Genomic DNA, 22,468 nt, shown 5'->3' with positions numbered 1-22,468 from the left:
CATAGATTATGGAGTTATGGAGACAGCTGATTGAAGCAGTGGACTGTGTCTCTACAGCCAGATCAACACAGGAACAGATCTCAGAGCAGGATTGTAAAAGTCGGTGACAAAAACTAAAATATCAGAATGAACCTGTAGAACTACTTTTTTTTTAATGCAACCTCAAGGAACGTAGGAAATCTTAAAATATTTGAATATTATATATATATTTGAAAAGTGTATCCATTTTGAATTCAGGCTACAGGGGAATATTTTCAGATATTTATTCTAATAACATTTCACACTTTTTTCATGTTGTCATGACCTTTTAACTCCTTCCTATAATACGATTTCTTCTTTCAGCTCAGGATACTTTTTATTTTTATTTTTCTATTTAGCATTCAGCCTGGACCGACCTCTCACACAGCAATGTTCAATTTTTTATCCAGTGAATTAGTCAATATATGTAGGCTAAGAAGCTTTGCTGCCATATGATAGAATCTGCTAAGACTTTGCCACAGCTTGTACTTACAAGTGTTCAGCTGCCTCTCTCTCTGTTATCAAACATCATCTTCAGTGACCCTGAGCTTCTCCTCCACCAGATACGATCACACACTGGCACTATTCCTGAGATCAGCACTGAATACATTAGACATAACACTGAAACTTTCACTACACATGTGTGTGTGTGTGTGTATATACTATATACGTGTGTGTGTGTATGTGTGTGTGTGTGTGTGTGTGTATATACTATATGTATGTATATATGTTCACGTGTAATGTACACGTTAGTGCTCTTTATTCAGAAAACCCTCATGTCACATCTACATTTCAGGATCTGGTTATTATAGACACAGATTAAATGTTAAATATAAATATTTCAATATTTATCATCACAGTAACAGTGTTACACACATTAGTAGCTGTAAACACTCAGCATTAGAAAAATACATACGTTGGTTTGGTGCTTACATAAGGAGTAAACATTTACAATCATCACTTTAAAAGTTACATACGTTGTTTTTGGTGCCTGTTTGTTTCCCAGATATATTAGTGTGTGTGTGAATGGGTGTATAAGAGTCATTAACTTAAAGAACTTTGTAGAAAGGCGCTTTATGAAGTTCAGTCCATTTCCTTGTATTAGTTTACGGGCAGATCTGCCACATCCAATATGACGGCGACGTACGATTTAGGGCAATGCAACGTCTATGTATATATGTCTATGTGGCATGGTACCACCACACAGAGAGAAGGAAAAATAAAGGTATTTAATGAAATCAATAAATAAAGACAGCCATATAACCAGCAGGAATAAGTTAGACAGAAAGACAACCCAAATTGAAAAACTGATACACAATAATAAACATCAATTAATGCTTATAAACAAACCAAAACAAATAATTCAATTCTATTCGATTACCTGTGAAGCTCCTTGTTTGTTAGCTGTACCTATTTCTATTTCTGTATGTACATTGAGAGCAACGCGTAACCAGAGTCAAATTCCTTGTGTGTGCACACAAATAAACGCAATAAAAGTGATCCTGATTCTAGTTTCATGCCCACTGGGTATCATTTGCATGTATCCGTGTTCATATTTGTTGAAGTGTTTTTTTTCTTTCTGATTCTGGACCAGCACTAACCACAAAATCATCTTGTCCGTTAGAGGAAAAGGAATAGTCAACACTCGTGACATTCTTCTTACACTGGTGGTGCAAATAATGTCCAAACTTATAGGAAACACTGCAATACACTGTTCATCCGGTCATAAATAAACTGTTGAGTTGAAACAAAACAGGGAGAAAAAAGGAATTGTGATGCATAGAATGGGATTTCAATTATCACATTTTCTATAAATCCTGATTTTCCACCTTCAAATGGGTTTAAAAGTCAGAGAGTTTAACATCAACAGATAAAGAATTGTGGTGATTATGTTTTTTCTGTTGTTTTTTAAAAATCACATTCTCTTTTCCTACATTAGAAGTCATTAGACAGTGTACGATGGACAGGGTGATCCAGCTCTGACGTGTCATGGGGGATCTGATGCTGGTGCACATGGTGCTGGCTGGTTGTTGGACCATCTTCCATCATCAAATCCTCCTCCTCCTCTGCCCTGTACCCCTCTGCCCCATCCTGAGAATAGCTATGCTTCATCACCAGTATGCTCCTTCGTCCTGCTGGTGTGGTGTGGTGGGAGAAGCGCGGCGACTGCTGGGCCACCGTAACCGGTGGCAACGGCGGGGGCACAAGAGCCCCCCCATCCGTTGCAGCGGTAGTGTCCCACATGCTCAGGTTGCTGCGGCTGCCGTGGACGCTGCCCTGCTGAGAGCCACAGTGGTGGTCGCGGATGCATTTGGAGGAGGAGCGCCGCAACTTCTCAAAGTCCTCGGCCAGGGCGGCATCAGTCAGGTCGCCGGATGGTGGGGGACGCAGAGTGCAGAGTTCGTAGTGAGGAGGCTCAAAACCAGGATGGAGGAGGGCAGGGTCAAAGTCATCTCTGTGGATAGGAACAGGAAAGGAGACACAAACACAAACACCAACAAATGTTCAGAAAGCACAAGAGAGTTTTGTCCTGACACTGACTACATGTAGACATTGGCAAGTATATGAATAAACTACTAACTACAACTAAACTTGTTTGCAAAGGGTTGCAGACACAAACTATATCAGCATGTATTTGGAGTCATGTTTGACAAAGTCAAGCATTCACTGTCCTGCTATCAGTGATGTGCTCTCTACAGCCTCTTGAGGGAAGTATCTGGCAATTGAGCTGCTAAACACTTCCCTTTATTCACCAGCTGGTCACTTCAGCTAGTGTAGTAATGGCATGACTGTCCTTTCTATGAGTCAATGTTCTTGTTTTGCGAGAGTTAATTTTAATTTTTTGGCATAATGTCACAGTGCACTCATTTAAGCAGACATGCAAGGCTGTTTTAGAGCATATTGGCAGGAGTACTCAGTAAAACTGTCAGGTAAGGGATGATGAGTAACAGCGTAAGTACCCCACGTTCTGCTTAAATGACTGACTGAAGAGAGAGCTCTCATAGCCTGATACTTTGTAGAAAGTTGATTACAGGTGTTAGAATAAAGCCTGGCTCAGAAAAACAACTTCTTTCTTTCTTTCTTTTTCACAGAAATTTACGGCATAGAATAGCTGAGCCAAAACAATAAGCTAGAAGAGGCTAAAAGCTCTAAGAACTAAGAGGAAAAGCATAGTTTGTGAGCTCAAGTGACTGCTTTCACACTAAACATCCATAACATCCATTGTTACAATAAAAATATTGATTAGTGCAGCATGTAATTCCCTCCACCATCTTGAGTACATTTTCCAAAATAGAGAATTTTGTAATGGGAGATATATTTCTCAGTGAAGTTTTAAGATCTCACCTGCGGATGATGTATTTCTTGCGAGGCTGTTTGATCTGGATGATGACAGAGATGATGAGCAGGATGACAACCAGGCCACAGGTCACTCCAATGATGGTCAGGTTAGTGTGATCCAGCGTGTCCAGGATACTGGCTTTCCTTTTCTCTAGTTAGGGAGGTGACATGGAGAAGAGTGATTTCACTCACAACTAGCCATACACTGGCTGGTATATTTCATAAATCAGCCTTTGTATCTGGGTACCTTTGCAGTGATTCTCATCCCATGGGTAAACACAGTTCTGTATACCATTGCAGACTAGTGTGTGGTTGATGCACATGTTGCTGTGGCAAAAGAAAGTGTCTCCTTCACACGGAGCTGAAAAACAAGAGGCTCATTCAGGTGTTGTACACAGTAGACTGAAAACATAGTTCAGTAGTGACACCTCAGACTTTGAATAATAAGATGATATTTAATGGCTTAATCTTCTGCTGTCCATTCTGTAATGTAATATTACTGTTGGTAATATTCCATCCTTGTGCAGCACAAGTTTGTTTTCCACACTGTCATTGTTAATGACACCACCAGAAAGACATTAACACATATAATCATATAAGAACAAATACGTAAGTAATCAAAATGCCATGCTCACTGCAGAGAATCATTGAACTTTGGTGACTTCCACTCACATATAATCAGGGCACACCTGTAAAAGAGAGCTAAGGGGTAAATGGAACTGACATAGATCGACTCACGTCCATGGAAGGTTGTGAAGAGGATCCTGAATTTGCTCTTCCTGCTTCCCTCGTCTGCCCACATTCTGACCACACCCACGGAGGACACCAGCATGACATCGTTGGCCACCGTGGAGCAGAACTTATTCTTCAAGTGCTCAACAGAACTGCTGCCATCATAGATGGCAACAAAGTTACGCTTACACTCATTGGAGTTGTGCATCTCGTACTCCAGAAAACGCATGTAGATCTGTGGGTAAGGGGTTGAGGGGAAGAAGAGGAGGTGCAGTGAGTGGGCCAATCTTTGATGACATTTACTCCTTCTGGCTCATCCTTTATAATTTTAAAACATCTGCTATGAGTCATTTCTGACTAAGATGTTGTAAAATGCGTAGACACAGTATATAAAAAATGTTGCAGATAAGGTCAGAGGATGATTTTTTTCTAGTAAAACTTTAGTATAAAAGGTGACTAAAACAAGGTTCAAGTTAATTTGATACACAATTAAATGCCAACGCACCCCTGACAAACAGCTACATGTAACATCACCACAACACAACAACAGTTTGACATGTACAGACCCGAGCTTTTGGCGGAGCCTTGATGTACCACCTGCAGTCTACAGCTTCAGTCTGCAGTGCCCGGCCCTCTGTAGTTATCTGGGTTGATTCTACAAAGCCTTCAGGCCCGCTCAGCTCAAACTCACAAACTGTGGATAACAATATTTTCTTGTTAAGGTAACAGTAGGTTTTGAGGCTTTTATTACCCGTGAAATTGTAGAAAGAGTTTGGTCAACATTATCCCTTCAGCAAAAATGAGGATTTAAACACATTAAATATATTTATCATCTTCATTTATATGAATGACTATGTTATCAACTATATATATATTATATATCATCAAAGCTGCTATATTATGTTGTAACAAAATAACATTAGTTGTATACTCACATGGCAGAGCAGGCAGTTCCCCGAGGTCTTTAAACTCAGGATCTAAAAAGAAACATAATATTGTTAGAAACAAATACATTTTGTAACATTTACCTCAAGGTTCAAGGTTCAAGGTATATTTATTGTCATTTGCATGCTTACACATGAAACAAAGCGAGTAGTCAGGACCAGCGATGTACACACAATAGTCTAAAATGAATAAGTGTAAAATACTATATGATTACTACAATGAATAGTAACAATAAATAATACTAATAATAATAACAATAAAAGCAGAATAATAACAAGATAATAATAAGAGTATAGCGTATTTGTGTGCTATAGTGCAGTGGATTAAAAAACTGAGCAGCGTGTCAGACAGCAATACAGCATGGCATCACAGTGTATGAAGGATTGAGTTCAGATCAGTCTTACAGTCTCTGGGTGGAAGCTGTGTTTGGGTTTTTCCACAATTAGAGACACATTTCAAAATGGGATGCAAGGCACAGTGCAGATCCAAAAACAAAACAATTCTGAACTTGTACTCTGTAACACAAAATGTATTTCATATGGTTAATGCAGATTAGTTCCAAATGTGTTCATTTAACCTTGGTGCTACCTTAAAACTGCTACATGTATGAAAGCAGATGTTGCTAAAATGTGTTTTTCACAGAGACATCATTATGTCTGTGTCGCGCCAGAACCTGAGCTAGGAAAGCTGGCAATGTAACCTGGCTCAGCAGCCTCTATGGACATACTGACAGAGGAGAAGAGGATGCTGTCAGTGGAAGCTAGAGATCAAACATCTGATAACATAATAAAACGGGGACCATTTAACTGCTCAACGACTACTTTTATGCCTTTGTTTCCTCTAGGCTTCACTATTGCAATTCCTTGTATGTCGGAATGGGCCAAGCACAAATATCTAGGCTGCAGCTGGTTCAAAATGCTGCAGCTAGGCTCCTGACTGGCACATGCAAGTGTGAACATATGTCGCCTGTCCTGGCATCCCTACATTGGTTACCAGTTCCGTATAGAATTGACTATAAACTACTATTGTTTGTCTATAAATGCCTAAATGCTCTAGCTCCGGCCTATCTGACTGATGTTATCAACACATACGTCCACATTGCTTGCTCAGGTCAGTCGACCAACAACTATTAGTAGTTCTAAGATCTAGACTGGTGCTCAGGGCTGACAGGGCTTTCTCAGGGGCAGCTCCAGAACTGTGGAACAGGCTCCCCCTCCAGATCAGGTTGGCAGCCTCGCTACCAGCCTTCAAATCTGGTTTAAAAACACATTTATTCACGCTGCCGTTTAAAAAATCATTTCTGAATTGTGTTATTGTCTGCAGTTATTATGACTATCCGTTATTAATTTGTTTTTAACTTGTTTGATTTCTTTATTATTTTATTTTCTTCCTTCCTTCTAATGTACTTTATTTTGATGTTGTGCACCACTTTGGGCAATGTCTTGTTGGATTTAAATGTGCTTTATAAATAAACTGACTTATGACTTACTTTTACTTTTCATATTTTAAGTACATTTTGATGATAATACTTCCATAGTTTAACTTAAGTAAGCTTTTAAATGCAGGGCATACTTGTAACGGAGTGTGGTATTAGTACTTACTTAATTAAAGGATCGAAATAAATAAATATAATGTAAAAATATATAAAATTGCTTTTAGCTTCAATTTTGACTTCTCTGTCAACCTTTTCACCAACCACCACCTCAAGATTTGTGTCCAGTGTTACCTGGACAACACCAGTGCACATTGTCATTTGTGCAAAGGCCCCTGGAATGCCAGACAATGACATTAAACCAGAAGGAAAGCTCTAAATACACCAGGCCAGCACGGAGCGTCATTTCTGAAGATACAATCGATCCATTCCAGCTGCCAGTTATCTGTGCTCTAGGTGCACAGATTTTTAAACATATCTAAACCTTATCTGAAGTATTAGGAATGTGTGCATGCAATATTCACTGAAACAAAGGTTGTCTAAAGGGTAGATATTAAAAGAAAATCTAATACCAAGAAAAACAAAACAAAATACCACAATAACAAAAACTCTAATATTGAAGACATACGCTTCTGCAAAACAAACACAGCAGGCCAGTGCTTACATAACATATACCAGCACATTTCCTCTGGCCTCATTTAAACTCTCCTGAAACCCTGATGCCCTTCATCAAAGGGGAAAAAAGCATACTTAGCCACAGACAGGGAAGAGAAATTGTTTTCTAAACCTTTGTGCTGATGAATGTACTTGCTAGGTGGATTATGAATCCTGATTTACGAGCTTAGTTCAGCACAGATTACGGACCAACAGCAATGACAACCTGGTGATAAAACATCCCTTCTTTTTTTGGTTTCAAATTTCTCAGTTTAAAATAAATACCAAATAGTACAATATATACAAATGACACTAAACCAAGTACAGTGAATGTGGTTTAAATCAAGCAGTGCGGTGTGGAGAGTGAGGACTTTTAAATGAAGTTTTCGAACTATGATTTCTCACATCTTAAAATATTTTTTTCACTGGTTATACAGGACATTGGTCGGTCACTGTGATGTAAGATGAGCAGGTGATGGCGTCCACTGAGGCTCAAATCAAATCAGGGACTATTATTAATCCTCTCATGTTTCTTACTCTGCTTCTGCTCCAGGCTTGTCCAGATTATTCACATTCATTCTTATCCGTGTGTGTATGTGTGTGTGTGTACCCAGAGGCTTTATACCTAATATGAGATATAGGATGATTTATGTAAATCCTCTCCTAATATTATTAGGGTACACACAAGAACACTAGAAATTAATACAACATATACATATTTACTGAATTAATGTGGAATTGGAAAAACAAAAACAAAAATTTTCCACTTTACAAAGGTTTAAAATGTGAGCTAGACAAGTTTGACAGGAGTCCCCAGACAGTCTTTGACTCAAGACTCCTGTTACCACAACATGCAGTGACCACCACGTCATGGTGCAACATTAACTGTGAAAGATGTATATACCTAATTCTGACTGTATTCAGATAGTGTAGACGCTATCACAAGCAAACAGACAAACTTACAGTCACATAGGTTTCAATTTGTTTGCCGTGTGCACAGAATCTCAACATACAAAAATGAATTATATGCTAAAGTGTAAGAAATATTGTCAATGTGTAGAAGTTACACAATGTATCAGCAATGTGCCACTGTCCTGCCATAGCCATAATTTGCTGAGCTTCTTATACCTCCCTTATAGGACCCTTATAACATCTTTAAATAGTCTCAGTCATGCATGTGGGTGAATTAATTCTCTCCTGCCATGGTGATGAGTGGAATTAGACAGGAGATTAGCATTTGGGATGGGACACTTGATGTAAACAGATGAAAAACAGCTTATCCTGATCTGCCAATAATGAAAAGAATCTTCTTAAAGGGATAGTTCCTGTTTTTTTAGGAGGAGGAAAAAGTCATTGCTCAAGTGTTTCTACTACTGAAAATATAAATACAGACTACAACGATAAACCATACTGTTAAAAAAAACACAAATTGTGTGTGATGTTTTTAAAATAGCACAAAGCCCCAACATGCACAGTCAAACATCCTCAAAACCCCCAGCAACTTAAAAACTAGGCTGCGGGGAATGGACTCACAGGACTAGTGCCTGAAAAACTGTAACATCCTGTGTGGAATATAAAGGTAATGTATAAAGGCTCATTCATGTTGAGAAAAAAAGAGAAAAGGCTGGATGGACAGAAGGATGCAGATTAAATTTTGTCCCTCGTCAGTGTAGGTGGTCCATAAAATCTGTCTCGGACTCCCTTAAGCTGTTACTTCGGCTCAGTGCTGACAAGCTGTATTTCCCTGAAGACAAGCTTTGATTAACTGGTGTGTGTGTGTTTGTGTAAGTGTGTGTGTGTGCATGTGTGTGTATGTATGTACATGTGCGTAAACAAGCATCTGGAAATGCTCCCTTCCTCTTCTTTCGTCAGCTGGAGCTGTTAGGCCTGTACTACAAATGGAAATGAGCGTATATTCGCAGCAGCATGCCATCAGGCCACTGTTAAAGTTGCCGTGTGCAACTGTTTTTGGAGGGACTGTGCAAAAGAGGTAGCCAACAATGTAAAACTCACAGCATGTCAGCAGATTGGGAGAGAGTGCAGATGAAAGGAGAACAACAATAGAGCAAAAATACATGGAATAAATTAATATTATTATATAGTTATATTATTTTTGTATTTTTCACTTTTCAAGGGGAAGGTATAGGGAAACTGTTCCCTCAGGAAAAATATGCTTATGTGACATTCTTACAGAATGAAGTATTTATATTCTCAAAATCTAACCACAGTGTTTTGTACCGAAACCTAACTAAACTATAACTACAGTGTTGCTAGGCTATGAAGCAGATTTATTTTCAATATCCTCCTGATAGTATGTAATATTTTAGAGGCACAAACATATTTTATCTTTTAATCTGGACTTGTTACACTGGGACAAGATTTAATGCAGCGTTAGTATAGCCATAGTATTCTCATTTATCCAAGAAGCTGTGAAAGCTTCATGAAGGTTATGTTCAGTAATATCAGCTGCATGCAATGTCTTGTGTTGATGCACTTGCTTGATGTTTAGCTGTTAGCAAAGGGATCTACTCACTAGTTTTTGATCATAAGTAATATAATCATCCCAAATACATGCGTACAGCTGTACATATTTACAGTGGTATTGTACTCTGAAACTGGGGGCACTACATTGCAAAAGTAAACCACTTTTTTGGTAAACAATGACAGCATGCAGTTGTATACAGTTGTTACAGTAGTGTACAGTGGGTTTATTGAGAGTTTTTTTGGGGGGGGGGTTGCTTGTCTTCATCAAGACAAGCAACCCCTTTCACTTGCCCACTTCTGATGTTGTAGCTTCAAAGGTAAGTGTAACATTAAAATAGGTAAAATTTGGTCTAGACCTATATAACATATATTTGGTTGAGTGTGTACTCACATTATTGCAAATGTTTCTAACAATGCTCAAAATCAGAGAAATAGTGAATTTTAGTCAAGGTAAAGGTACATTCATTGTAGTCATTATCCCCTTTACCCCCTTTCATTGCTATGACTTGGAGGTAAACAAATAGTTCCAAGTAGAAGCTGCAGATCCATGGTATGTTTACAGGGCTACATGACACGCCTACTACATGACACACCCTCGAAACGGTCACAGTTTGGTTAGATTTAGGCACAGACATTTCATGGTTTGGGTTAGTTATGGGTTACATGTTAGTCCAGGAAGTTATCTCAGTCCTGTAGCAAAGTGGATGTGTTGTGTAGTAAAGTGTGTGTGTGGTTAGTCTGTAGGACTGCAACCAGACCCTTCTTGATACATCAGAGAATGAGAAAGAAAGTTAGCAAATGTACCTAAACAGGAATAAAACTTTAATGATTCCATATATGATTCCTGCTCAAAGTACATTTTCATCGGCAATGGTAGACAACAACAATGAAGATGACAACTCTCATGATCCCACACCTCTGTTGTTTTGATGTAAGACACCCGTAGCAGCAGAAATGACATACTGTGTGTTTTAAGGCCATGTTCAGACATGCAGTCCCTTCATCCAGATGACCTTGTAATCACTCACCTTGTGTGAAGTTATACCGGGCGGAGAAACCAATGGCCTCCAGTTCACCATCAGCCACGAACTTGATGTACAGGTACCTCCCAGTTGAACGGACATATGCCGGGCTTTCCTGCCCACAGTAGCGACCAATGATGGGTGAGAAACCGAAGGGCCCATCACGTACCTCGATGTGGTCAAACTTGCACTCCCAGGACGGCTCTATTAAATACTTTTCATCAAAGAATAAGTCGATGCACTGACGGGGAGCAGCTGAAGGGGGAAGAGAGTTTGAGATGAGGCGAGACTGGAACAGAGGAGGTGAAACAGGAGGGATGGAAAGTGTGAGGCTAGTGTGAGAGACCCTCACCTTCTATGATATAGACACATTCCCTCTCAGGTGGGTACTTCTCAGGGTAGTTGGGAGAGGTGAAATACCCTCCATCAGGCTCCTTTATCCAGGTTCCACACTGCCCAGCTGGTGTCACACCTGAGTTGTTCTTTACTGAATATACAAATAGACATTGTACTGACCGGCACAATTGTATTCTAATTTATAGTGATAGTAAAGTAAATAAAACATCCCGGAATGTTAATTTTGATTAAATTAAATATAGTGTGTTTATTCAGTACATGAAGTTGGTTTTATCAGGTTGCGGTCTTTCTAAGAATCACAAAGCCAACACATATAATCAAGCAAGCCATACACATTGAGACAAACAGAAAAATAATTTTTTGTTATCTAGTAATGTCTTTCCCATTTGAAAGAGGATGAAGTGGCTGCAATTCTCTAGTGTGTGTTGTTTGGATGGTTGTCATTACGGCTGATCTGTCGGTCTACAGTAATTAGATCTGGGGTTAGATCTAATTTGACATCATAACTGGGTTATAGTACTTTAGATCAGACAAAGAGCTATTATCACACTGCCTAAAATATAGTGAGTTAGAATAAAGAAATGGGCCTGCAACAAATGAGTATTTTCATGAAGTTATTTTTTTTTTTTTGTTTAGTCTATGAAATGACAGAAAATAGTGAAAAACGCAGCTCAGGATTGCCTTTGGTGACATTTTTAATGATTTAGAATGAAAACTTCAGAGATATTCAATTATATATAAAAAAGAAAACACATTTGAGAAGATGAAATTGGCATAATAAATAATAATAATAATAATAATAATGAAGGATTTAGTTATTATGAAAACCATTAATTCCAATCAATGGCCATTAATCAAGACAAAATCAAACTCATTAATATCCATAAGTAATCTATATTTCTTACTGGCACAGTGATCTATTGACGTGCTACAACAGAAAATAGCTCTTAGAACTGTTAATAGTGAAGAATAAACAGTGACTCAGGAGGTGATACCTTGAGCTCTTGTTTTGGTCGCTGAGGCACCAGACAGCCCAGGAGAGATGAGGCTTGCTGCTAAAGCTAAAAGCAGAAGGCAGAAACTTCCCATAAACACATCATATGTGATGCATCTATAAACATATGATTATATGAAATATGTCAACAGCTGTAAACTTACCGATGGGCAGCAGAAATTTGTGCACCATTTCTGTTCCCTGAGGATTGGTAATTCTATCTTAAATATTGCCATGAAATAGACTTGCCTAAATGTCCCATTATTAGATACAAATATTCTTCAGCTCATCAGTTCCTCACAAAATGCGCCAAATCCAAGTGCAAAGACTTCAACATTTTCATCCCGGTCTCTCTGTCTCCCTGAGAGCTCAAAGGATTACGCAGCTGTCCGTCACAAGCCTTCACAATTTTTTTTCTCCACCTTTAGGCTGCATTAATCCTCTCAGAAGATATACGGTCATTGACAATGCTGTGCCCATTTAAAGTGGGCCAGGCAACTAAAAACTGACCTGTTTGTTTGTGTGTGGTCAGCCCCATTATCAAAGCTTTAATTCAATAAAATCAAATATTTGCAAAATGGTGTTTCAATAGTAACAATGCTTTAAGTGACTGTATTTAGATCTGTGGGAAACACATCAGTAAAAGGAGGTCAAACGTGATGTATTAGTATAAGTAAGGAATGAAGTATGGCGTAAGAGAAAATTTTAACACTGGGATGTATCAACTCTCTCAGTATGTATCCATGTATGTTCAAGTAAGTTATGCATTTACCTATGAATATATTCATACAAAAATTAATAAAGAAATCATGGGACAACAAGAGTACATCTGCAGCCAAGTCAACAACTCTCTTAGGGTAAACAGGACTATTTAGTACTAATTAAATATATAGCTGATGGTGTATTATAATTCATTTGAAGGAGGAAAAGACTGTGAATGCCTGCATCAAATCTCATAGTTATCCATTGAGTGGTTGTTGACATATTTAGCTAAAAAGGAAAAATGTAAACCAACATATAATAGATGGTAAATTTATTGACACATTGAAAATCATAGTAGACATAGAGTTAAGATCTACACGTCACATACATAGACATCACTTATCATTCATCCTGAATTTTAAAACCACTGATAACAACAAATAATACTGAGATAGTAGCTGGAACACTGTGACTCAGAACATACAAATTAATCAAATTAGCAATTAATAACAAAAGTTCAAAATATAAAATTAAGAAAATTAAGAAAGTAAGGAAAAACATAGATCAGACAACATACAAACCACATAACAGATCACATTCAGACTCATATTTCTAGTTTCATGTGGCACTTATCTGATATATCTGATATCTTATATCTGATCTTGATTTTGTTCTTTTGAAAACTGACCAGTGAATTACTTGTCCCATTTTCCGAGTGCATCGGCCCTCAGGTCAAAGTCTTCTCTTTGAGCAATTATTGAATCAGCAGAAATATCTGCTGGAACTAGCGAAGTCACAATGTTGACCATATCTAGATAAAGAAAATAAGTGAGCCATGAGTCATGTCTCCCAACACCATCTATGCATCTTTTAGAAGCTTCTTGGGTGTCGTTGTCAGATTTTTGTAATGCTGCTAGAAATTCTTTGTTAAATGTTTCTATATTACAGTTGAAATCCTTCAATCCATCAAGAGGACCATTTGGAGATGAAGCTGAAATGCGCTCTATCACATCACCTGTACCATTTTTTATGCGGAGGAGGTGAAGATTCAGATGGTTCCAAAAAAACTGTCCTGTTATCAAATTGAAGACTGTGGTGTCATATAATGGTATGCGGTCTTTTCCCAGTTTGGCCAAAGACTGGTCATCAAGTTTTAACTGTTCAACATACCTTGGAAAGAAAAACCGACAATTAATTCACACAGGCTGACACAGAGTACACACATTCAATGTTGGCAAACTGATTTTATAGAGCACATGTAGACAAATACACATTGTAGTACGTACCTCTCTGTCTCCTCTCTCATCCTTGTGGGGTTGTTTGCAAAATGGGGCACCAGCCTCAGGTACTCACTGATTGTGTAGACATGTGGAGGGTAGTACCCTCTCTGGTTTTTGATGAATAAACCTGGAATGGGCCCTGAGTCTGACAAGCATTCTCCTTTTGCCTGTTTAGCAAGTGTGTCAAACAGCACAGCCAAGGACAGAGCCACTACCCCCACTCCGCCAAGAGTGACCTTGCCCTCCTTGCCAAAAGTTCTCCTCAGGCCCTGGGTGAAGTCCTCCAGCTGCTTGGGGGTCAGGGAGGACTGCACCTCCATATAGTGCTTCCTCAGGTGAAGAGAAGAGTTGGGAGACAGCATATTGACAAAGAGAGGATTGGGGTTGTAGTTTGGGAAAGGGCAGACGTCTCGAGCAAGAGAAGTCATGTGGGCTAGATACTCAGGAGAGCATTCTGTGTTTCCCATCTTGATGTTAATTTGTCGTCAGATATTATCAGCCTCTATGAAAAGGTTTAACCTGCACAGCAGTGCTTACCTTATATGTCTGAGAGGCTGCTGTGCCTGGACATTACAAATACAGTCACAACGTGATCATGACGTCAAACTTGTAATTAATTATTCACCTGCTTGCCCCTGTATGAACATGACTGGATCTGAGTCTGTGTCTTGTAATGTTTGATCATGTGGTCATTTTGCCATGGCACAGTGTTTATGGACCTCTATGAGAGAGAGGGACAGAGTAAGCACAAGCACAAAACACATCTAGAACCATAGGGCATGTTTTCATGTATATAACACTGAAAATTATTGAGTAGAAATTGGCATTTTTTCAATTTAGCACGTCCAGTTTCCAGAGTGCAATACCAATGGCATAAATATGGACTGCTGTGTATTTTTTATGATTATATTACTTATGATCAAAAACTAGTGAGTCAACAACTTTGTTAAAAGCCATCAAGCAAGGTCAGCAACACAACATAGCAGCCAACTACTGAATTAAAAATAAAAACTCATTGGCATTGTGTCCTCTCCTGTGTCCTTAGAGTGGTAAACAGGGAACAAAGTGCAAGGTTAAAATGCAGATATAGGCAGAGTTAGTGCAGTTTAATGACTTATTAAACAGAAAAACAAGGCTTACGGGTCAAATCCTGGGAGAATATTAACCAATCTGGCCAAGTCTCAACGGCTGAGCCAATCTCGAATAACGGGAAGCAGATGTTATGGCGACCTGGCAGGTGAGAGAAAAAGCATAGGCCAGGACCAGCCGCAGACACAGAAAAAAAAAACCCTCCATTATAACCATGTGGCAACCTCCGTGGCTATGAAACAAGCTTCATATAATTGTTTTTGAAACTACAACAATACCGTGTCTCTGTTTTTAGGAAATTTTTGACCCTGCTTTTGCCTTACCCTTTTGGATTGTTTGCCTGCTTTACCTGACTGAACTCCTGTGTACCAAACCTTTGCCTTGGATTAAAAAATGTTTACCGCCTGTATTTGTCTCCTGAGTGCTGGGATTGAGTCTTGTTTCCATGCTGTGTAACATCATCCACCTAAACTTTAGACCAATCCTATTTTTAATGTAACACGTACCAGACTAGTTATAAATTTGACCACTGTGTCAACCATAGTATCACACCACAAGTGAGCGGTACACAGGTAGTGCACTGCAGATGTGTAGGTTTATTCTCTAACATTAAACAAGGAAACTTCAAACACACAGAAAGACATGATACAATAGATATACAATGTTGTGTCTGTTAATTAACCATATTCTAAAATTTGCAATATGCTTTGTTACAACTTAAAACATTTGTTTTATTAAGCCCATCAGTTTCCACAAAGTGGAACTAACCTCCTCATTACGCTAGTCGTGCTGGATGGTTGTGCGTCTGTTGTCACCACTAGTGTTTAATGTCTTACCTGCTCCCTTACTGACAAACATGTCAGTTATTTTACAGCACTTCACGGGGGCAAAACTTGTGTGTGTGTGTGTGTGTGTGTGTGTGTGTGTGTGTCTGCGTACAAAAAGGAGGGGAGGGGGTGTGTTTGTGCCCAACGTTGCTGCTCAGTCTGTGTGAGCTTCAGGCAGATACTGTAACTGTCTTAGAGACAGGTTTCTAGGTATGTTGTTAATACAGAGAGTAATTACTGTGGTACACGCTATCTACATCATTTTTACGGTAAAGTGTGTGTCGTAAGCCGCAAGTGCACCTCGTAAAAATTATTGAAGTAAAACCAATCGCCCATCCAGATTCAATTCTGCATAGTCAGATTATAAAAAATTACATTCATTAACAACACAAATCAAATTATTTTCAACAAACTCCACTGCATTCTTGTTCTACACCCCCCAGGTACCTCTGCATATATATTGAAGTCCTTTGACTGTACCATTTTCTAATAATCACTACAGTTCGGGCCATTGTCTGTGACATCCCCTCATCTCTATCTCTCACTCTCCTTTGGTAGAAAGGGCTTTCATTGCACCATTTTTGCTTTTCACTTGATGATGTGCTTTTACTGTGTGTGTGTGTGTGTGTGTGTGTGTGTGTGTGTGTGTGTGTGTGTGTGTGTGTGTTTGTGTGTGTGTGTGTGTGTGATTTTCAAACTCAATTAACAGAAGACATTATTTCAAATCATTACAAATCATTGAGCATTTTGTACCTCAAGGTGCTTGAATACTGCTGAAGTGCTTCTCAAAATTTTAGAGCTGCATGGGCTGGAAAGATGACTGAGGAATATTTCATCTAACTCACCAACAGAACTAGCAAACAGTCCAAACACACACACACTACAAAAGAAATACAACTTATTGTATTGTCATAGTAAGCACTTCATTGCCAGTAGTATAGATATTCTAAAAAAAAGTCTTGAGCAGTGCCTTTCCCTGTGAATATGTTACAATAACTGTGGAGGTTTGTTTTGCAGAAGGCCATTGATATGGCCTGCATGAGGACCATGAAGCCATCACATAACCATGATACTTTTTTGCCCATATTGCTGAGAAAATAAAGGATAGAGGCCGTTGTGTGGTCACAGGTCACATACGTAGCAACAGGAAAAGGAGAGGAACCCTTCTTTGGGTTTCTGACCACCAGCTCATACACATAAAAAGGACCCTCACTGTCTTTTGCTTTCTTGAGAATGCTTCCAGTTGCGTCTAAGTACACTATGTCCTCTTTAGATCGCTTGTGGAATATTCTGATGCTTCTCTTGGACCAGAGCATCACACCCTTTGGATGAAGTAACACTTTCTGAAGCACTTCATCAGGTTCATCTGTTTTTTCTTCTACCATCTTCGAGAGACTAAGACTTTCATTTTTATGTCTCCTTTCCTCCATTCTTTGTTTACAGGAAATTGATTTAAGAAGACCTGGTGATGGTGCTTCATCTCTACAGCCTGACTCAGTCACTGATTCCTCAAATTTTTCCAAGCTTTCAAGATAGAGTGCCCTTGGAAGAGTGTTTTGAAGTTGCTGGTGTATTTTTCTTTTTTCTTTTTTGATCGTCCGCTCTGACAGGTCACCTTTGCTGCTCTGTTTTACTATGCAAAACATTTCTGCCTGAAGGACACGTGTGCTTTAAGTGTGGTCTCACTGTGCACAACAACATCAACACCTACTGGTCAGTCAAAGAACAAGCAATAGCCAGTGCATTTAAAAAGAGGTGCATACCTTGTTGACCCACAAACTTTGACCCTGTGTCCTAAAAATGCAAAACTGCACCGGCTGAAATTATGTTCGTCCTTGAAGTGGTCCTTGATTTGAGTTTTCCATAGTTTTATCCAAGCAGTGCGAGGAATAAAAAAAGAAGAAGGTGGTGCAGGAAGACTTTGTATCACTGTCACTGTCGTCTTTTTTGACCTGCAAGACAAAAGTAGTAATTTGGGAGACTGTATTTTGTTTGTAAAGTAGTTAGCCACATTTTCTTGTGTAATAATTTCAGATTAAACATTTGCGATAGTTTTGTAATAATGGCTACTGCGGTATACACAGTTCTACATGTGTACCATATGTATTAAATGTACATAATGATAATAACTTAGTAATTGTTTACATTTTCCTCTGGCTGGGCATTTGTCATCCCCTGTGCAACTTCCTCTTTTAAATCTTCCTCTTCTTGTATTAAGTCATTTGTCATTGCATGTTGATTTCCATCTTCTTCCTTTAGAAAAAGTTCCCTCTCTTCTGTGCTTCTTTTTTATTTCTATCCTCTTGCCAGATTCTCTCTTTTTTAAACCTCTGTCCTTTACATCATCCTCTTCTTTGATGTCGTCATTGTGAACAACTCTCAGGTCCTGTGCACCTTCACACTCTTATATTGAATCTTTTGCCTGTGCATCCTCTCCTGTTATATCCCATGAGATATAAATTTTCTTGTGGACTGTTTAGGCAAATGCACATTTTAGTACCAGTGCTTAGCAGGTATGTTTTGCATAAAAATACACAGAAAAAAATCAATTTTCAAGCTTAAAACGTTAGACCTATGTAATTATATATATAAAAAAATACATTATATATTTTGTAGTGCAAATCAAAATTTGGAAATGCACGTTATTCTTACATTTCTAAATAACATTTATAACAAGACATTTCTAGATAGAAAATATTTCGGAAAAAATAACACAATTAAGTTCATTTTTGATGTAAGTACTTTAAAACAGTAGTAGGCAACTTAGGCAATGTTAAAGTCGACTTCTTTATAATGTTTTCCTAGACACTATAACATTAATAAACATTGTCCAATCCATTGTCCATATAACGAAAAATCCCACTGTTATTAAAAACAAATAAGGCCTAAACAAGAATTAATGGAAAGATTAAAAAGATCATGTCAGTATTAGCAAAAACGAACTTAACCTAGACCTACCCATATTTTCTCTTCTGCTCTGTCATTTCTAACTTCTGATCTTGACAGTGACACAGTAGGTAACCATAACATGTCCTAAACAGGCATTATCTCTTGTCCTTCTTTCTTTCTTTCTTTCTTTCTTTCTTTCTTTCTTTCTTTCTTTCTTTCTTTCTTTCTTTCTTTCTTTAATAAAGTTGTGAAAATGAAAGGTGTATGTAGATCAAGAGAAATTTCCTGGAGGGTTTGTCAAGCTATATCATAAATGCTGTCAGGGGGATGCACTAATCCGGTAACGTGAATATGTTACGTAAGCCTACTGCGCATATGCTTTGGACACATGCATGACCTATATGGGTGATAACTGTGTGTTTCTCTGAGATGACCTGTTGTTTAATTTCACATTATTTGTCCAAGTTATCTGAAAATTAATACCATAAAACTGAAATATACTACTTACTCCTTATCTATCTAGCTAAATACAACACAATAATATTATTAAGAAATATTTCATTTGCTGTATCATAGGAATTCAAACCTTTTCTAAAAAGTTGGAAAATTAAGTGCCACATGGAGATGTAAGATTTAATTGAAGGAGTAAATAATGGAGAGATACAGTATATTCAAAATGTTTCTTTTGTTCATTTAATAGTTTATTTATTGATTCCAACATGAATTTATAGGAAATTGTTGCAGAAAAGAAAAATTAATTGAGCTAAAATGCTAATATTTACATATAAAAGCATTTTAGCTCAATAGCCTTCAGGTCATGTGATCAATTGACTCAAAATTTGTGCTGGATCATAATACTACACTGGCTGCATGAGATATACCCCTTGCTTTAAATAAATAAATATTAGCATTTTAGCTCAATAGCTGTAAACACAGTATCTCTGCTTTAACTCACACATTTTTATTTAGAAAACAGGAAGTCGGTGACTTCTATCTCCGTGTGTTTACTGTAAGGTCTGTTTAGTTAATTTATTATTAATTATATTGTTGATTTTGTTGATATTTTAATATAGACCAGAGTAGTAGACTGACACTGGATTTTTTTCACTTTCTGAACACACAAAAGACGATCATAGCTTCAAATATAAATTTATTGAAACATTGAAAATCTACCTATTTATTTATTTATTTTGCACAGTTAACAGATAACATTAACATATAATGTAAAGTGCAGGGATATACAGAAAGCCTATCCTTTTATTATCACATTTAAAGCCTTCACTTATAGTTAAAGTTTCATAGTTATAAGGAATACTACTACTACTACTATACAGTTTATACCTATACATATCACATACATAGACATCACTTGTCATTTCCCGAATTATAAAACCACTGATAACAACACATGACACTGAGATAGTAGCTGGAGCAACACTGTGACTCAGAACATACAAATTCATCAAAGTGGCAATTATTAACAAAAGTTCTAAACACAAAATGGCCTAAAAAAAAAACACATCATAAAATACTGATCACACCCATGTCCAGTTTTATGTGTTTCTAGTTTCATGTTGCCCTTAATATATCTGATCTTGATTTTGTATGTGGAAAACTGGCCAGTGAATTACTTGTCCCATTTTCCAAGTGCATCAGCCTTCAGGGCAAAATCTTCTCTTTGAGCAATCATTGAATCGGCAGTAATATTACCAATTGAAGTTAGGGGGAGGAACATGACATCTACAAATTCTAACTTGGCAACAAAGTACAGCCATGTCATGCTCATATCACCTTCATTTGTGCATCTTTTAAAAGCTTCTTGGGTGTAGCTGTCAGATTTTTGTACTACAGCTAGAAAATCTTTCTCAGCTATCTCTCGGTTACAGTTCAAATTAATGATCGGATTCACAATTGGTCTTGACTCAACTTGGATCAACTCATTACTTGTACCGTTTTTAATGCGGACGAGGTGAAGATTCAGATGGCCCAAAAAAAACTGTCCCAGCATCAGATTTATGGTTGTTGTGTCTTCTTCTAATGGTACTGTATGGTTTTCTCCCAGTTTGGCCAAAGACTGGTCATCAAGTCCTAACTGTTTGAAGTACCTTGGAAAGAAAAACAGACAATCAATTCACACAGGCTGACACAGAGTACACACATTCAATGTTGGCAAACTGATTTTATAGAGCACATGTAGACAAATACACATTGCAGTACGTACCTCTCTGTCTCCTCTCTCATCATTGTGGGGTTGTTTGCAATATGGGGTACCAGCCTCAGGTACTCACTGATTGTGTAGACATGTGGAGGGTAGTACCCTCTCTGGTTTTTGATGAATAAACCTGGAATGGGCCCTGAGTCTGACAAGCATTCTCCTTTTGCCTGTTTAGCAAGTGTGTCAAACAGCACAGCCAGGGACAGAGCCACTACCCCCACTCCGCCAAGAGTGACCTTGCCCTCCTTGCCAAAAGTTCTCCTCAGGCCCTGGGTGAAGTCCTCTAGCTGCATGGGGGTCAGGGAGGACTGCACCTCCATATAGTGTTTCCTCAGGTGAAGAGAAGAGTTGGGAGACAGCATATTGACAAAGAGAGGATTGGGGTTGTAGTTTGGGAAAGGGCAGACGTCTCGAGCAAGAGAAGCCAGGTGGGATGCATCCTCAGCAGGGCAATGCATGTTCCCCATCTTGATGTAAGTTTGTCGTCAGATATTATCAACCTCTGCAAAAAAGTTTAACCTGCCCAGCAGTGCTTACCTTATATGTCTGAGAGGCTGCTGTGCCTGGACATTACAAATACAGTCACAATGTGATCATGACGTCAAACTTGTAATTAATTATTCACCTGCTTGCCCCTGTATGAACACGACTAGGTCTGAGTTTGTGGTTTATACTAATGTTTGATCATGTGGTCATCTTGCCAAAGGACATGTTTTTTTTTAAATGGAACTAAGGGGGCTGAGCAAAAAAAAATTGTACTGGCACAAAACACATCTAGGACCATGGTGCATGTGTGCATATGTAACGGCTCAGAATCATTGAGTAGAAATAGGTATTTTTGTGATTTAACATGCTACTTTGTTAACAATATTACTTACTTGTCCAACAGCAAGAAGCCCAGCTCGTCTATCTTTCATTGTTTTATTTCATTAAGCTCTTGGCAATGACTAAAAGTCAGTTCCAGATTAACTCTAGTTGGTTCCTTTCCCATTTCTCATCTCACATGCATGTTATTCAGAAAACCAACACTTTTTTTACACTGAAATAGCTTGACAACTATTTGTAGATTGCCATGAAATGAGACATTCTATGATGCCCAGACGATAGATCCTAATGACTTTGGTGCACCACTATTGACATTTAGTGTGTAGAATTAGGAATATTATGACTTTACATTCAGTACATGTTTTAATGTCCCACTAAGGATAAAATGTACATTTGACTGTTTTATGGCTAAAATAACAAAGAGCAAATATTAGCATGCAAACATGTGAAACTAAGATGGTGAACCTGATTGGCATACACGTATTACACAACGCAGTTCACAGTAAGAATTTGAATGGTTTTTGAATTCTGGGCTAAATTACATTATTGGACAAGACAAATAGAAAGAGACCATCTGCATTTAAACAATAAATACAGTATGTACTGTGTTCTTATTTGACTTTCATCATTTCAGTTTTTTGTGAATGTCACAATTTTGGTCTTC

The 22,468-nt window shown here is 38.2% G+C and overlaps 2 protein-coding genes across 2 annotated transcripts; both read right to left on the bottom strand.

Annotated features, from left to right (window-relative positions):
* Positions 1-1,116: 1,116 nt before the first annotated feature.
* LOC104929177 (neuropilin and tolloid-like protein 1) lies at positions 1,117-14,554 on the bottom strand. Its single transcript, XM_019268844.2, has 10 exons — positions 13,966-14,554; positions 11,979-13,849; positions 10,979-11,113; positions 10,633-10,881; positions 5,025-5,066; positions 4,656-4,783; positions 4,096-4,324; positions 3,605-3,718; positions 3,364-3,508; positions 1,117-2,473 (listed from the first exon to the last, which is right to left on the bottom strand). Exons 2-10 carry the CDS (start codon positions 12,070-12,072, stop codon positions 1,954-1,956), a joined length of 1,656 nt encoding a protein of 551 aa, XP_019124389.1. The 5' UTR covers positions 12,073-13,849; positions 13,966-14,554; the 3' UTR covers positions 1,117-1,953.
* Positions 14,555-20,167: 5,613 nt separating this feature from the next.
* On the bottom strand, positions 20,168-21,584 carry LOC109140830 (uncharacterized). The gene is made up of 2 exons (XM_019268837.2): positions 20,986-21,584; positions 20,168-20,869 (listed from the first exon to the last, which is right to left on the bottom strand). The coding sequence occupies exons 1-2, from the start codon at positions 21,444-21,446 to the stop codon at positions 20,392-20,394; spliced, it is 939 nt and encodes a 312-aa protein (XP_019124382.2). The 5' UTR covers positions 21,447-21,584; the 3' UTR covers positions 20,168-20,391.
* Positions 21,585-22,468: the final 884 nt, after the last annotated feature.

This window comes from Larimichthys crocea, chromosome X (genome assembly GCF_000972845.2).
Source record: "Larimichthys crocea isolate SSNF chromosome X, L_crocea_2.0, whole genome shotgun sequence".
NCBI lineage: Eukaryota > Metazoa > Chordata > Actinopteri > Sciaenidae > Larimichthys > Larimichthys crocea.
Note: the sequence above shows the minus strand (reverse complement) of the source record. Positions and strands in the feature narration are given on the sequence as shown.